The sequence below is a fragment of the Octopus bimaculoides genome, chromosome 6 (assembly GCF_046866305.1).
Source record: "Octopus bimaculoides isolate indiv1 chromosome 6, ASM4686630v1, whole genome shotgun sequence".
Classification (NCBI taxonomy): Eukaryota; Metazoa; Mollusca; class Cephalopoda; order Octopoda; family Octopodidae; genus Octopus; species Octopus bimaculoides.
Window position 1 is genome coordinate 24,729,687 of NC_142933.1, and position 17,757 is coordinate 24,747,443.

The following is a 17,757-nucleotide window of genomic DNA, read 5'->3' on the forward strand; positions in this document are numbered from 1 at the left end:
ACGAAAGGGTTTGTAATGGTACAGCTCATAAGAGAAAGAGAAGAAATTTTTCTGGGAAATTCTTTTCTTATTTTTCCATATTTTAATCAAAGGAAGAGGTCAGGTGTTTAAACCTTTAAAAAGCCTCTTTACATTCCCTGCACATATAAGAGATATGCTCAGGAAAATCCTGAAGTCAAGCATTTTACTAAGAGACTTCAATGCTAGAGTTGGAGTAGATAAGTAAACATGGAGCTCCCCCAGGTATTTTGGTGTGGCAAAGTTGAATAACACTAGTCACATGCTCCTAGAATACAGTGAAAAATATAGTCTGTATATAGTCAGCACTCACTTTATCCACAAAGACGATCCTACAATGATATGAATGCATCCAAGGTCTACGGTTAGGTTCTTAACAGATCATGTTATCATTCCCAAGTGAGACATCTGTGATATCTGTAATACCAAGTCCTTTCATGGATCTGAGTGCTGAATGAAACATCATTTAATGCAAACAGATTTCTGGATAGTAATTAGGGTGAAAGAAATGAGAAGGCCAATTAAGATTTGTGGAAAGGAAAGAGTTATCTTTGAAGTAGAAACCTGGTCCATGCACTTGCAATAGAGTTCTGTAAAAGGTACCCAAAAAACTCAAAGGTCAAGTAGTGCTTAACTAGGTGACAGATTGATTACAACCCGTAAATGTCAGGTAACTTTGCTCAGTGAAATAAATTGAAGTCATGAGTTAACAAAGGGAGTATTTATGAGATTGATTCACCTACTACATACTATCATCTCCAAAATATATTAAGTAAAATAAAATAAAATATAATAAAATAGACACTATGGGGATAATGTAATCCTAGATACATTATGCCCAACAATAAATGAAAAATAAAAAGCTGAGATGGTCATAACTGGAACACCTTTGACCATAAGTCTGCTCAGTCAGAGCTGACTTGGGGCTGGACAACAACAGCAATCACAAAGAGAAGATGAGATTTGCGTGACACAATAAAGAGTGTGATTGAAACAGGCTGATCCATAGGGCTCCACTCAAGGGAGTTTGAGCTGAGGGCCATATGAATAGTATGCCAGGACACCATTGCATTGCTGTCTTTAAAGGTAAAACAGTAAAGTGGTAAGAGTCCTATTTTATGCCATTTCCTGTACAGAAAATAACTGTACAACTATCAGACTCACAGACTTAATAACATGGAATTCCTGAGACAATTTTACATTAAACAATATAAGTATTTATTTAAACAGTCTTTTCTTTTATTATTCTACTGGTTACTGCCATTGGAATGTGACCATGTTGGGGCATTACCTTCTAGAGTATAGTTAATTACACTAACGATAAAAATAAGTTCTAAAAACATAAGAAAGAATAATTTTGATTTCCTATTAATCAATTAAAGAATTTTGGCAATATTAGTAATTTCAGAGATGGGGGAGGTTCTAGGGCATCGAAGAGTTTTTATATATGACAGAATATATAATAATAATAATGGATTAGTAAAATTAAAGCAAAACAAAAAAAAAATCATAGTTTAAAACTTATTTTCTCCCTACACTGACCTTTTAAATAATGCTTTGACCACTGTAACCCTCACTATGTATGTATGTATGTATGTATGTATGTATGTATGTATGTATGTATGTATGTATGTATGTAAGTATGCATGCATGTGTGTGTGTATGTATGTGTGCATGTGTGTCTGTATGTACGTGTGTTTTGGGTATGATTCCAAATTGCATCCGATAGTAGAGCACAGAATTGTTCTCAGGTCTACTCTAAACTGGAGCAGCAGCACCTCCTAGGGTCCCAACTATGGTTTAATTAGCATGCTACCAAAAGTGAAAGACCTCTACCCCACCTAACTGTTGTCCCAGAATCCTTCTAAGAGAGGGGCACTCTGACATAAAACATGCTGTCTCCCATGATTACTGGTCATCTGACTTTGGTCTGTCACCAGATACTAATCATGGAAACTCAGACAGTGGTATCTGTGTTGTACAAGTGTTTATCACTACAATCTAACAACATAAAAATATTTCTTTAAGGTAACCTCATTTGCCATTCCATCTACCGAAAGTCCCATGGGATGGACATGTGGTGAAGCATGCTGACTTAACCAATTGAAAGGACACAATAAGTTAGGACTTTTGTCTGTCCCCTAGACTTGAAACTATGCAGATCTGCAGCAAGACGGAATAGTCCTCTAAGAGGTCGTGGATGGAAAGCTAGAAATGCCATTGACAACAAGGAAGCACAAAGAGATGACAATCCTCTGTGAAAATGGAACAATCACTGGGTATGCATGTGTGTATGCATGTGTGTGTGTGTGTGTGTGTGTGTGTGTGTGTAATTCTCATAAATTTCTGTGATGGAGAGCAGTGGAACACACAGACTTGATTAGCAGGAAGTGTACAATTAGAAACATGTGAAGTCAGCTTGGGATATTGCTTGGTTCTTTTCCAAACAATGGCAGTGGAATGATTCAGCAGTAGCAGCTCAACTGAGTGAGCAGACCTTTCCAAGGACTAGTACTGCTTACCAAAAAATTAGGAAGAACTCATAAAAGGGTTATCAAAACAAAGTATGCCTAATTCCAGAAGTGGTCAGCAATCCTGTGCTTAGCAGTTATCTTCTTCCATGATAACACTCAAGAAACTTAACTCTCCAAGAAGTGGTCCGACTTTTACACAAGTTGACGTCTACCATATATGTGTGTGTCTGTATCATCAATCACATGTTCCAAGAATTTTTTGAAGAATATGGTCTGTATATTGCCAGCACTCACTTTAGCCACAAAGGTTAACATGCAACAACATAGATAATTATTCACAAGCATGATACAACCATGATACCTGTAATGTCAAGTCTTATCATGGCTCAGAATGTTGGACAGTCCATTTATTCAAGCAATGCTTAAATTTATTTTTGATCTATAAGCTTGTCCTAAGAGATGTTAAATTTTTTACTAACACTTTCATCTACAGCAGCTTCAATGTCACAAGCAAGACCTTCCCAGCAAGTGTTCTGTATGAGTAATCACCAAGGTTGAGGTCTTGCAATGAACAAGTGCTAAATTCTGCCATTTATCTGACAGCCTACTGTAGCAGAATAAAACTGTGAATGCTGTGCTTTGCAGGCAAGAGTCTCTGAACCTCAACATCTTTTCATTAAACCAGCTTCTGTGACTGATTCAAATATGTCTCAATACTTCAGCAGCACCTTGGAAACTCTGGTCTTCAAATAATTCTTCCTATATTGCCCAACTTCCATCTGCATGGATGATTCTCAAGATCCTTCCTCTTAACTAGTCCTCATCTTTTTTTTCACTCTAATTGCCATCTGGAATTTTGCTAGCACACTCAGCTGTTCTGGCTTCTCAATTGGTGAAACAGCTCTATGGCTTCAGAGGGAAACTGATTTCTCCTGGGCCCTTGAAGCTCATGTTTGTTCCCAACATGGCATGGTCCCATCAGGCAGTCATAAGGTTAACAGAAATTGCTGTGTATTGTAATTGGGGGCAGACTTCTCTTCTTTACTCGTTTGAACCACGGGTCCTTTACAAGCATAATATAAAGGTCCTTGAGTGCTTTTATCAAAGATGTTTAAGACATTCTGAATTGGAGTTGGTCCTCATGAATTACAGTCAGAGATTTTGCAGAGAACCAAAGTCTTGAACACTGAATCAACATCAGTTACAATGAACCAGACATGTTATATAAATGAATGATCAGAGAAAACCAAAACAGATGCTGTATGAGGGGTTTGTATGATGCAGGTGCTCCCATTACAAACAAGGGCTGCAGATTGAGGAACGTGTGGAATCCTCTTTAAAAGAATTAAAATTAGTTGGGGGTCAATTAAGAAATAAATGAATTTTAGATTAGTTAAAATAGGTTTGTGATATATTTTAACTTTTGAAGACAGTTACCATGGAGAAAATACTCTCGCTTATGGTAAAAAATGCAAAAACACCATATCTGCCCAGCACTTCCACCTATTGGATTCTCATATATATATTTCTGGCTCTTTAATCTTCCTCAATGGGAAATATGGAAGAGAGATAACCCTGAGAAGATCCAAAGCAGTAGCTTTAACTAAAAAAAAAAAACAGTCAACATCAGTGACTGACTTGCACAAGTGAATGACTGCTTGGTTGCGATTAATATAACAGCATCAGCACCAAGCAGTGATTAAGAATAAACAAGCTTTAGATTAATTAAAATATGTTTGTGACATGTTTGGGAAATAAATGTTTTTGATCATCTTTAGTGGAGAGGACAAGTAAAGGATAGCATGACTGTTTTTGCTGATGTATGTACTCACCACTCGGAACTTCAATAAACTGCACAAAAACATATAAGCTACATAAATATATTTGTCTGCAATATTTGCCATCATGTATATATGTTCCCAAGGCTGGATTCACTAGTCACCAGGTCAAACAGAAGTTGATAAGTGTATATTCATAATAAAAGATTGTGCAACTTGCTGTACATATGGAAAGGCTGATAAATCTATTGCTGGCTTTAAAGGACACAGTATTTTACATTGGAATAAATTTCTGCATACAGATGTATACATTTGTACTGTGTTAGGTTTTTTTCTTGAATAAGATCTGCCAACAAGACATAGGAATCCGGCAGGCTTAAAACTTAAATAACCCCTATTGAAAGAATGGTTCTTCTAATAGTCAATGATGACCTTCCTTAGACATGAGTGGGTAGGCATCATATATGTATGTGTATGTGTGTGTACGTGAATACATATGTAAATATACATGTTATATTTATTTGTATTTTATATTTATATAATTGCTTCACAGAATGCACAGGGTTTCAAATATCCCCTGCATTCTTGCCTGCTAATTGGTGTGCTGGTATTATAAATGGAATAATTGGGCATTTGCTTTAAGAACTTCCAATATGCATAATCAGACATATATATATTTATTTATATAAGGGCATTGCTATACAATAATGCCTCACGCCATGAGGGACCTAAGGTCAGACTACCATAAAAAACACATTTTTACCGAACGCGAGGAAATGCAACTCTCAAAGCCAACCCCTTAAAAACAGACTGAATTATAGATCATGATTTCGTAGTTATTGTAGTATTATACAACCTCTACTCGTCAGTATAATATGGTCAAGAAAAATAGCAGTAAACAGAGAATCAACATACCAAACGAACATCGTGTTCGGTAAAAATATGTTTTTTATGGTAGTCTGACCTTAGAGTCCCTCATAGCATGAGGCATTATTGTATAGTAATGCCCTTATATAAATAAAAATATATATTTCGGGAATAAATGATGGATTTTTTTCCCTTATGAGGTTTTTTTCACGCTAGCTACTTGATAAATTCTTGTAAAAGAATTCATCCTATTATTGAATTTATATATATATATATGTATATATATATATATATATATATATATATATATATATATATATATATATATATATGCATGTACATACAGCACTAGTGAAGTTTTAGCTCTCAGATATATTATATATTAATTTATTAGTAGTCTCTTTCATTTTTATTGAGAATTATGTGCAATGGCGAAGGAGGGGAATATTTCAATAATAAAAAAACAAAAAGAAATATTTAAAGCCAAAAAAAAAAAATTGAAACAAAAATATATTATAAAAAAAGACAAAATTAAGGGTAATTAGTGAAATAAAATATAAATAAGTAATCAATCAATTAATTAGTGAGTTAGTTAATTAATTAATTAATTAGATGAAATAAAATTTTAAAATAATGCTTTCTCAGGAATCTAACCATACCCGGTAGGGTGAAGAAGAAGTATTGTTGATGGTAGTAGTGGTTGTGTTGGTGGTGGTGGTAGTAGTAGTAGTAGTAGTGGTGGTATCTGTGGCCAGTGGCGATGGTACAGGCTCATACCGGCTGTGAACTGGAGCCACCAACAGGGGGCTTGCATTGCCTGTAATGGAAGTGGTACTGAGAGACTTTTTGTAACGCCGCCACCTGGAAAACCAAATAATTACAAGAGATAGATTGAGGGGGATACTTCAATAAACACACACATACACACACACCATATTCTTGCCCACCTCAATTTTTCTCAAGTTTAAATTATTTTTATACATATTTTTAATATTTTTGGAGCTGTTTTACATGTATGAATCATTTACACATAGTTCTATATCTATCTATCTATCTTCCACTGTATGTATATATGTGTGTGTGTGTGTGTATATGTATATATATCTATACACATACATATACACACATATATACAAGTACATAATATGTGTTATGTATGCATAAATAATCACAAATATGCAGAAAAGCCAAATTCAAAATATTGATGTGTGCATTGATTCTTATCATGTTCTTGCACAATCAAACATGAAAATGATTCTTGTGTTGTAGGGTATCATATCAGAGAGTGCACTTACTCTGAGAGACACAAGTGGATAACTAGAGCCAGTGCTTCAGCAAGAGATTACCACCTCTTCAGCTGAAGATACCAGTTGAACCTTTAGAACTAAAGGAACCTATTGCTTCTATTCATAGAAATAAGCAAATGCAACATTTGCAGGCTTGTCAAACTGAGATTGATTATTGTCTGCACCAGCTTGGCAAGCTGATGCATGCACCAGCAAAGGTTGTGTTTGCTGATTTCTCTATGTAGAAGTAGTAGCATGTATTCGTTTCAAAGATCCACATGGTGTCTACGACTTAAGAGGTGATAAGTCATGCAAAAGCACCGTCTCTAGTAGTTCATTTATGTTCCTTGGAGCATGTGCGTCCTTTGCACACAGCATCTATAAAGAGAAGTTGCCCTTCGATGCAACACCCTTGCAGCAGAAAAACATTTTTACATGTGCTAGAACATGATAAAACTGAATGCACTCATCAATACTTACATACACACACACAGATACACATGTCCCCTAAAACGTTTGTTATCTACATTCCAACAAATGGAGCTTCATATCGTTGTTAGAAAGCAGGTCCTTTCTTACAAGAAGATTTCAAATCATTAAAACTAGACAAGAACATACTTACACCCACACACACATTTTTTTACATGCATACACATACCAATACACACACACACACACATACATGTCACCCAAAACATTTTGTATCTCACATCATATTCTTACTCCTTTCACCTCCCACTCAAGTTCATTTTCAGTCAATACCCTCTTCAAATCACCCATTTCATCTTATCGCCTCGAACAAACACAAACAGCATTAAGTGATACAAGTTTTTCAGTCTTCTGAAGTACAAAACGATTCCATTAGTGCAGATGCAATAACACAATGCATCCAACACACCCAGAAAAATGTTCAGTTGGAGACAGGAGCCAATACAGGGACAAAATGGACTTTAGCATTTTAGTTATTCCATGAAATGTAATGTTTATTTATTCACTTAGTTTTAAATCAATCATGCATTATCTCATGGCTTTGAGATTTCAATGATGTGACAGTTTATTTGTAGGATGACATTGTAGGGTAGGTGTGAGACTCTGGATCTGATCAGTTTGAATACATAACAGGTAGAGTATTTGGGCCTGATGTGGCTGGTTTAAATGTTAAAGGGTTCATTTCTATTCTGCTCATGTTATATGAACCTCCCTAGTACTGGGGACACAATACAGTGCAAATAAAGTGGTTGCTGTCAGGAAGGGCATCAGGCAGTAGAAACCACTCCAAAATTGTATGTCTGAATGAGACATGCTCCTCTGACCTGAGCCATTAATGAGGTCTTTTAACACTGAATAAAAACTGACTCAGACACTGACAACCTATTCAGTCAATGTCAGCATGAAAATTGGATGCTAAACGAGGAATTTATCAGACACACATGCATACATATATATGCCTATAGTGTCTGCATGTGCTAGTGTATATGTGTATGTGTAATAACATATATATATATATATATATATATATATATATAAAATTAAACAATAGGGTAAAAAATTGGATATTAATTAATATCAATTTAATACCAGGTAACATGCACATTAAAACAATCAGGGAGATTCAGAAAAAAAACCCTGAGATCTCAAACGATTATTGTATATGTATATATAAGAATATATAAAAAAATATATATAAAGGAGGCCACTAGGTGGACTGCTAATGTGCTAGAAGAAGATCACATGTCAGTAGACACATTATATATATATATATATATACACATACACATACAACCACATGTCTTTATATGTGAGTGTGTGTATATCATCATCATCATCATCGTTTAATGTCCGCTTTCCATCTAACCCATGCTAGCATGGAAAGCGGACGTTAAACGATGATGATGATGATGATGATATATACACACTCACATATAAAAACATGTGGTTCAGTGATTAGGGTATTCAGCACATGATCGAAAGGTTATGAATTTGATACCCAGCAGGCACATTGTGTCCTTGAGCAAGGCACTTAATTTCAGTGCTCCACTCCACTCAACTGGTAAAAATGAGGAGAAGTGTCTGTATTTAAAAGAACCAGCTTTGTCACACTCTGTGTCACGCTGAATCTCCCTGAGAGCTACAGCAAGGATATGCATACCTGTGGAATGCTCAGTCACTTGCATGTTACTTTCACTTTCAGAAGCAGGTTGTTCAGCTGTTGGATTAACTGGAACACTCACCATTGTAATGGATGGAGTGCCAGTAATATATAATGATATATATACAAATATGCCATTTATGAATATATATATATGTATGAATATAATGTAAGTACATATACTTAAACACTCAAATCTACATACATACATATATATATATATAATATATATACACACACACATACACATATATGTATGTATTTATAAGTGTGTTTGAGTGTGTACTATTGTCTAGACATCACATAATGGTTGTATACAAACACCTTTGTCATACAAGGTTATTCATTTCCTATCTCCCGTGAGAAACACGTCTGGCTATGAGATAAAATTACTTTGCTTGGTAACAGGCAAGGGTTGGCAACAGCAAGAGCATCAGGTCGTAGAGATTCTGACTCAAGAAATTCTGTTTAATTCATGGAATTATGGAAAAGTGGACATTAAATGATGATTACGATGATGAGGATGATGACAACAGTGAAGGTGTGTGTGTGTGTGTGTGTGTAATCATTCATAAATGCAAACAAGGAGAGAGAAGGGCACTCAATACTGAAAGACAAGGTATACTTGAATGATATTGGAAGCTGAAAATTTGTGTGTGTGTGTGTGTGTGTGTGTGTGTGTACACATGTGTGTGTGTGTGTACACGTGTGTGTGTGTGTGTGTGTATAATTATGTGCATATGCACCATCCTATCTGTGCTCTTAAACACAAATGAGACATAGTGGACAGGACATTGATTGGTTATGATGCAAAGGGCCTTGGAAAGATCTATGCTAGCAACATCGTTACAAGAGCACATTCAAAACGAGATAATTCAAGAGTGGAGCAGAGTTTAATGATGTGATGAAAGAGTACTGAAAACACAAGTTTCACACGGCAGGACATGTCACAAGGTTCACAGACAACAGGTGGATCTGTGAAATTGCCTGGTGGTGTCCAAATGATTGGAAAAGGCCACTTGGAAGGCCTCCATGATGACAGGGAGATGACTTAGTCAAGATGGAAAAGAATGACGCAATCAAGACAAAATTGGAAGCACATTGTGACCAGTGGCGAGTAACAACATTTGATGGTCTGGTAAATACACACACACGCACAAATATATACACACACACACACACACACATATATATATATATATATATATATATATATATATATATATATATATATATATATACACATACATATATATATGCATGAATTTGTTTTGCAAGATTCCTGATGTGAAATTGTGTGTTGAAACAAATATTGTTCTATTTTGGGATGGTCATTTCCTTTTGTTTTTTTTTTTTGCCAAATAAATACACACACTACATATTCGTTCTTCACTTGTTTATTGCTGTTCTTATTTTATCTCATGTCCAATGGACATGAGATAAAATAAGAATAGCAATAAGCAAATGAAGAACAAATATATAGTGCGTGCATCCATATGGCAAAAACAAAAAAAAATTACCGTTCCAAAATATAATATATATATATAAGAGTAGTTTCTTATGGACTTGTGAGAGATATGTTTGCACATGTATAAAAAGATGTCTTCAGTATCCAGCGATAAGAGAGAGTTAGTAAATACTTGATCAATAATAGAGGGAAGTATGTCTGTAAACCACTATATAGTTAGGGAAAATATCAATCGCAACATCACACATCTTTCTTGCCATCCATCACACATACACTCACTCACTCACTCACACACTCTCTCTCTGTCTCTCTCACACACACACAACTTCCAGCTCTATTACACATTTTTGATGCCAATTTACTTTTTTTGCCCAACCACTCTCTCTCTCTTCCATTACTCCCTCTTTCATAATTCTCTCACCCTTTGGTCAATTTCTCTTCTCTCATCATACCACTCATGCTCTTTTTCCAATTCATTACAAACAACCAACATGTAGCTGCCTCAATGTCTTGCTCTCCCTCTTTCTCTCTCATCCCTCCTCAACCATCCTCTCACTCTTAATTGCTATTTTTTTTTTATCGTACTCTCTCTTTCTATTATCCTTTCACCATAGCCCTGTCTCTCTTTCATACTCTTTCTCTATTCACCCTTTCAATGATGTCACTTTAAACAAATAGTAACAACGAGGAGCATACTCTATAGCTTTGCTGGGGACAAAGCAACATCTCTAGTGCTGGTGCCATGGTAAAATGCATCTCATACGTTCTGTAAAGTGATCCAACTCTAGAATCATACCAAAAAGAGAATGTAATGGGTAAGAAATGTCTCGCTGGCCTGTCCAAGAGTGCAGTAGTTTCAAATAAGAAATCACTCAGACCAAAAGAACCAATCAAACTCAGGTCAGTACAGAACAAATGTTAACTGATGAAGATGTAGAGGATTATGATGCTGACGATGAAGACTATAATGATGATGATAATGATGAAGAGGATTATGCATCAGATTCTAAAGACTTTTAATTCAACTTAAGCATATTTAGTGAACATGTACGGATTTTAGTGATAAAACATTGTATACACATACACACTCACATATTTACAAGGCAAACTCTACACACTTCTAGTTCTGATAAGTGTATGTTGAGAACATGAGTATTTAGTGTATTAAGATATACACGCGCACGCACACACACACACACACACACACACACGCACACACACACACATGTAAATGCATCAAGGTTCATAACAGTTACACTTTACTTTGCTAAGGAAGTCAAACTGGGCAGAAAACATGTCACTGGAGCTGAAGTCTTACTTACCACTGCCTGCCTCCTCATATTTCATCAATTTGTAATTCAGGATTGTCCCCTTTGGCTTTGACAAAAATAATTATTAACACTACAGATCTTTCTGCATTATGTGGAATGAGTTCAAGTGATTTACATTTTGTTTTGGTTTAATACATAAAAATGTTAAGTCTCACATAAGTGTGTGTGTGTGTGTGTGTGTGTGTGTGTGTGTGTGTGTGTGTGTGTGTGTGTATAATAGTTATGATGACATCATTTATTTTTATTTAGTCTTCCGTGTTTTTATTTAATCTTTCATGTTTTCTTGAATAGTTGGAAGACCATAACTGCAGAATAAACAAGCAGACGGTGGAGGCCTGCAGAGGGATTAGATTCTCTTGAAGAAGGACTATTAAAGTAGAGCATGCATGTAGGGCAGAGAGAGACACACACACAATATGGATGGCAAGAGGAGGAAAGATGAGAGAACTGGGTAAACCTGAGTAGAGATGTCATGAAACCAGGATGGCTCCTAAGACAGAGGAGACAGCAGCAGGTGTAAACTAGATAGAGGAAGGTATGGCATATCTGTGGATCAGAAATTTGAATGTAGTCTTTCTATGTCGTTTTTGTATGTGTGTGGTGACTTAGAGTGTCGGGATCTGCTGCAAAAGCATCATCATTCAAAATGGTGGCTCTCATTTGAACTTAGTAAAAAGTTAGTGACTGTAAGAAGCTATAGTATTTTCAGGGCCTAAAAGAGGAAACCCATTTTAGGGAAGCATTGTTTGCTATGTCGTGTATGCGAGATAACAAAGGGAGATCATCAGTGAATGTCAGGGTTTAACATTTGCAATGAGTTTGAAGGTTTTAGCTGCATGTTGACTATGACTAGGTGAGGGTAAACAAGTATCGCCTAGACACATGCAGTCATTGTACATCTGTGGAGGCAAGTACAACAGATACGACTCATTGGTGTATGCTTGTAAAGTCTCTGTTCAAGAAAGCAGCACAAGATTGGATCAGGTATCTAGATTTCATGTGAATGACAGTTGTACTCTGAAGATTAGAGAGAAATGAAGAGTGATATAAAAGGGGGTGTTGTTGAGAATGATGTTATGTAGGTTGCTAATGTACAGAAGAAAGAGTATAGGGTTTAGAAAGGAACTTTGTTGTACACAGAACTGGCAAAGCAAGTATTGCAATGTTGTCCACAAATTTATACATTTTTTTTCCGTTACTATAGTAATTAAAAAAAATGTTTTTTCCCTGTTATGACTTTGCAATATTATTATGTTACTGACCATTCATCCATGAAATAAGAGAGCAATCTGTTTTGTCAGCCATACAGACTGAGGCAAACAGGGTTTTTTTTTTAAAGTCTCATTACTGTATTAGAGATATCATAATACTGAACATTACCGAAATGATTATAATAATAAAAATAATAATGAAGATAATAATAAAACAACGATGATGGTGATGAAAGTAATAATATTGATAATAATAGTAATAACAATAGCTTGACCTAGGGCACTGGGTGTGACACCAACAAATGATGGTATCAAACATGCAAATCAAAAGCATAATAATAATAATAATAATAATAATAATAATAATAATAATAATAATAATAACAGTAATAAATTGCATAATGTGTGTATGTGTGTAAATAGATGACAACTTTTGTTTCAAACATATTAAAAACACAGCTACATCCAAATATGGTCCCATTATAATATGCAAAATAAATGTAGGCACAAAAACTACTCACTGACAACACTATGATTTTACAAAGAATTGGGCAAAAAAAAAAAAAAAGAGAGAGAGAGAACAACTATTAGGAAAGCTTTACTAATTGCCAATGACACACCTAAATTAAATGCAAAGATACATTACACGTAAAATATGTGACAACATGAAATCTACTTGGATTCACTGTTATATTGTGCTGAGTCAAAAGTTTAGCAATATTTTGATAATTCATTTGCTTTATTTGTAAAGTTACAACAAAAGCAGCCTTGTATTGAAAGTAGAGGCCATCATGTCTGAAGTTACTTTTCTGCCAGTACTTTGATCTCACCAAGGCTAAGAATTCTTTCACTGAAACTTCCACCTCCACTTGGTTGATGAAGTGTCATAAGTGTAGTAAGTGAACCTTGTATCAGAACAAGTAATAATAATCCAAGGGAGCTCAGTCCAGACTATATGCTGGGTGTGGCATCTATTCGATTCGCCAAAGTTTCTGGAGTTTATTCCAAGTTATTCAGGTGATATGAGGTTTTGTGTTGTCTTGGTGCAGAACAGCTTGCTCTCTGTTAATTAACACCAAATATTTTTGCTGCACAGTGGCATGCATCTGCTCCAGCTGTTCCAAATACAGGTTGGCATCGAGGATTCAACCATCCAGAATGAATTCGTAGTGTATTATCCCTGCGAATTCCACTAGATGCAGAGCATTACTGTGTTCAAAATGCCCATGTTTGGCAATGGGTTCCAGAAGCTGACCCTTGCTTAATCACTGCTTATACATGCTAGGATTGCAGAAAAATATCTCCTGTAATCATCCAATGACAGTTAGTCATTGGATGGTTACTAAGGCTCATTCTCATTGGCTAGTTTGGATCATGAGATGAAGCTGGTGTCTCAACAGCTGTTGACGAAATTGAATGGGAGACAATTCTTGTTGAGGGAGCAGGAGTATTCTTTCTTGTATTGGTTAGAAATTCTAATGAAATTTCAGGGAAGTTGAAACTTTGAGCGAAGTTTACTGAAATTTACTGGATGATAGTAACAGCTTAGAGTTAGTCAACAAAAAACTCCATTAGCAGGAGCAATACAAGAGTTTCCTTGTTCAGAGGTACAGTAGGATTTTGCTATATATGGAGTAAATATGAAATGTTATTGATAGCTAATGTCATATGCAGAGAGCTCCACTGATGACAGCAAAATAACATTCCAATTTTCCTGTCACAAAAATACTGTGCTTTAGTATTATGAACAGTTTTTCACAAAACAAAGGTGACAGATGCATGCTCAAGGTGGATAGACTAAATCCTTGTCAAGAATGTTCCAAGTTGTGTTGTGCAACTCAGAAGTAAGCATCTAAATGATCGGGCATATCTCTTACATCTGTAAAGCTTCATGTAGTGTATCAGTGACTTAAACTATTAATACAATTACATACACACACACATATACATACACATCTACAGGCATAAATATACATATGTACATGCATGTGTGTGTATGTATGTAAAGAGACAGGAAGAGATGCAATAAGAAATATAGGTGTATTTTACTGAGGTTTCATGCATGTATGCATGTGTACATCAACATACATGTGTGTGTGCATGTGTACGTCCATGCTAACACACTCCATGGTGCACTGTATTCAATAGTATATCATTAAAGGTTTTATTATATGAGATACTCCCTTAGAATGGTTTTGATGATGATGATGATCTTAATGATGGCGATAGGCTACTACTACTACTACTACTACTACTACTACTACTACTACTACTACTACTTCTACTACTACTTCTACTACTACAGTCAGATTCCACAATTCTAGATACTTGGATGTTCTGCACAGCTGTGTACTTAATTTCAGTCATGGGGTTATCCATGGCATGCATTAAACTACACACTAGACACATTCACTCCATTTGGACTGACTCACACCTACACAACAAACAGCTACATGTTTGACCACATACCAAAAAAGAAAAAAACTATCAAAAAGTAAAAAAAAATTCAAACTGACAATCTACTGCTAGCACTACCATTACCACCATCATTACTACTACTACTACTACTACTACAAAGACCCATGTTTCTTTTGAACTATGCCCAAGTTAACTCACTCCCTACAGTTGCTGCACCCCACCTCTCTAGTTACAGTTTCACTTCCACATACCACAACACATCTCAGCTATCTCTTCATTAAATTCTGTATTTGATGGCATACACATTGTCCCCCATCCCCACCCCAAAAAATCTCCAGAAATTACCAGAAATTACCCTGGGTCCTTATACACAAAGTTGGACCCATATCCCATGTTTTAATACACTGAAATCTCTCCTTTTTTTTCTTGAATATATGCTGCTGAAATTTAGGAGCATCTAATATGCCCATCAAATATGGGATTTTCACCAATACTTCTTATTCTAGCAACATGCAAAGGTAATATTTAATGCACCGAATCCTACTAACTCTTTCTCTCTCACTGTCATATTCTATTTAATTTTGTTCTGATAATCCAAGTTGAATATCAGCAGTGCAGTCTTTGCCTAGTTTATTCTAATTAATCCAATTCAACAGGCATAACACATTCAAAATATAGATAGGAGTCAACAATGCCCCTTCAACCAAAGCAACCAAATGTAACAACAACAACAACAACAACAACAACAACAACAACAAAACGTTTTGAAAGTGTAATGAAATAAGAGGGAAAACACAAAACATTTAATTTTTGTTGAATTCAAGTGACTAACAGAAAAAGAAGAACAAAAACAACAACTGTGGCGAATACAACAATTACAACAAAAAGACAAATGTTACCATAGTAACTTTCATAACAACAACAGCTGTAACAACTGCAATAACTAAAGTAACTGAAATAGCAACAAGAACAAACAGTAGCAACTGCAATTGCAACAAGAAGAACAACTGTCACAATAACAACATCAATAACAACTGCAACAACATCTGCAACTTTGACAGGAACAGCGAAAATATCAACAATAGCAACAATAACACTGTCTTTTCTTATCAACTTCAATACAGCCGACTGACAGAAAACTTTCATTCCAAGAGATGAGTGATGGATGAAGCAACTTAGATAAAAGGTGCTTATAGAGTACAAAGGATATGATTGAATGATATGCTGATGTCAAAGGGTCAGGAATCACTGTTGCATGACCATAAGGTCACTTCAGCAATGTACGAGATCGAAAAAGAAAAAGAGAAAATCTGATAGGAATAGAACCATACATCAGTCAGCCTTCCTGGGTCTGTCTGGCTTCCATGTAATAAATATCTCAATATCTTCCACCGTTTTTTTCTTTCTTTTTATATATACTTTGATGCATATGCCTTCAGCTAAGTGGAACATGAAGTTAATCTCACCCAGAAAACCCCACAGACTCTCACAGAAGGAGCCAATGAAGAAGTAGCATCTGTGTGATCATTCAACTTGCTAGAAATAGTAACTAAATCTCTCTCAGTTCACAGCCTACCATCTTTAAAACAGAAAGATACATTGGATAATGGAGTCCTAGATATACTATGTCTGAATAAAAGCTGGGTCATTACAACTGGAATGCCCTTTGATCATAGGTTTGCTAAGTCAGAGTTGACCAGTGGTCAAACAACAACAACATTACAAAAAACAGGGAGTCTGTTCTATTTATATGGACATGAGAGTCATGGTTGATAGGTTCAAAACTATAGATGCACTCTGTCAGGGATGGCCTGGGGTTAAACAAATAACAACAATAATGACAGAACCATTACTCTAATACCCTTGTTTTCATTACTACTGCTGTTATTGTTTAACCCCCATGTTCAGCTTTTCCCAGCAGACCTATATGACTAAAATCATTCCAAACGTGACCATCTTATCTCAATTTTAACATTTATAAAATACATCAAACTACATTAGTCAAGGCACCCTTCCTTTTTAAAGTCTACAGAGTGTGAGCTGATTGAGATTTAGCTGCTACTTCAAACAGGTCAAGCAACTGCAAAAAAGCACCTTCATCAGACTGGTTCAGATACCGTTTCTCAACTCTTCTTCACTTGAACTTTGAAATAAGTTAATAACAAAATAATAATAATAAAAAAAATAACTATATGTGCATTCCATGAATCTCTTTTCTTTTTCCTTACTTTCATATACAAGCTTCTAATCCCACCAAATATTATGAATAAATGGTTATCTTCTTTGTATTAACTGCCTGCTGTGGGTCATCACGCCTTTGGTATATTGTTTCATAAAATCAAGATATATATCAGTATTTTGTTCCAATGGTCCTTGAATATATAATTGCTTCTCTTTCGCTTTTTGCCTTTTACAAAAGTAAAATACCAGCAAAGCTTTGTGGTGTGGTGTGGTGTGGTTAAGAAGTTTGCTTTGCAACTGCATGATTTCAAGTTCAGTCCCACCGTGAGGCAACTTGGGCAAGTGACTTCAATTGTAGTCCTGAGCTGCAATACCATGTGAGGAATCCTATTGCATATGTACTTATGTATGTATTCATGTATGTTTATATATTATATGTAGGCATGCATGTATGTATGTACATATGTATGTATGTATATATATATATATATATACACACATACATATGTGTGTGTATGTATATATGTATATATGTATATATATATACACACATACACATTTATGCATATATGTATA

General features: G+C 35.5%; 1 protein-coding gene across 10 annotated transcripts in view; it reads right to left on the reverse strand.

Moving 5' to 3' along the window:
- The window catches only part of LOC106876343 (uncharacterized), a 390,872-nt gene that overhangs the window by 32,081 nt on the left and 341,034 nt on the right, over positions 1-17,757 (reverse strand). For 4 of the 10 annotated variants that reach the window (XM_052968976.2, XM_052968977.2, XM_089353606.1 and 1 more), the window contains one exon: positions 5,797-5,998. The exons of the other annotated variants lie outside the window; for them this stretch is intronic. In XM_052968976.2, coding sequence (XP_052824936.1) covers positions 5,797-5,998 — 202 coding nt within the window. The remainder of the gene's footprint in view (positions 1-5,796; positions 5,999-17,757) is intronic. 10 annotated transcript variants of the gene reach the window in all.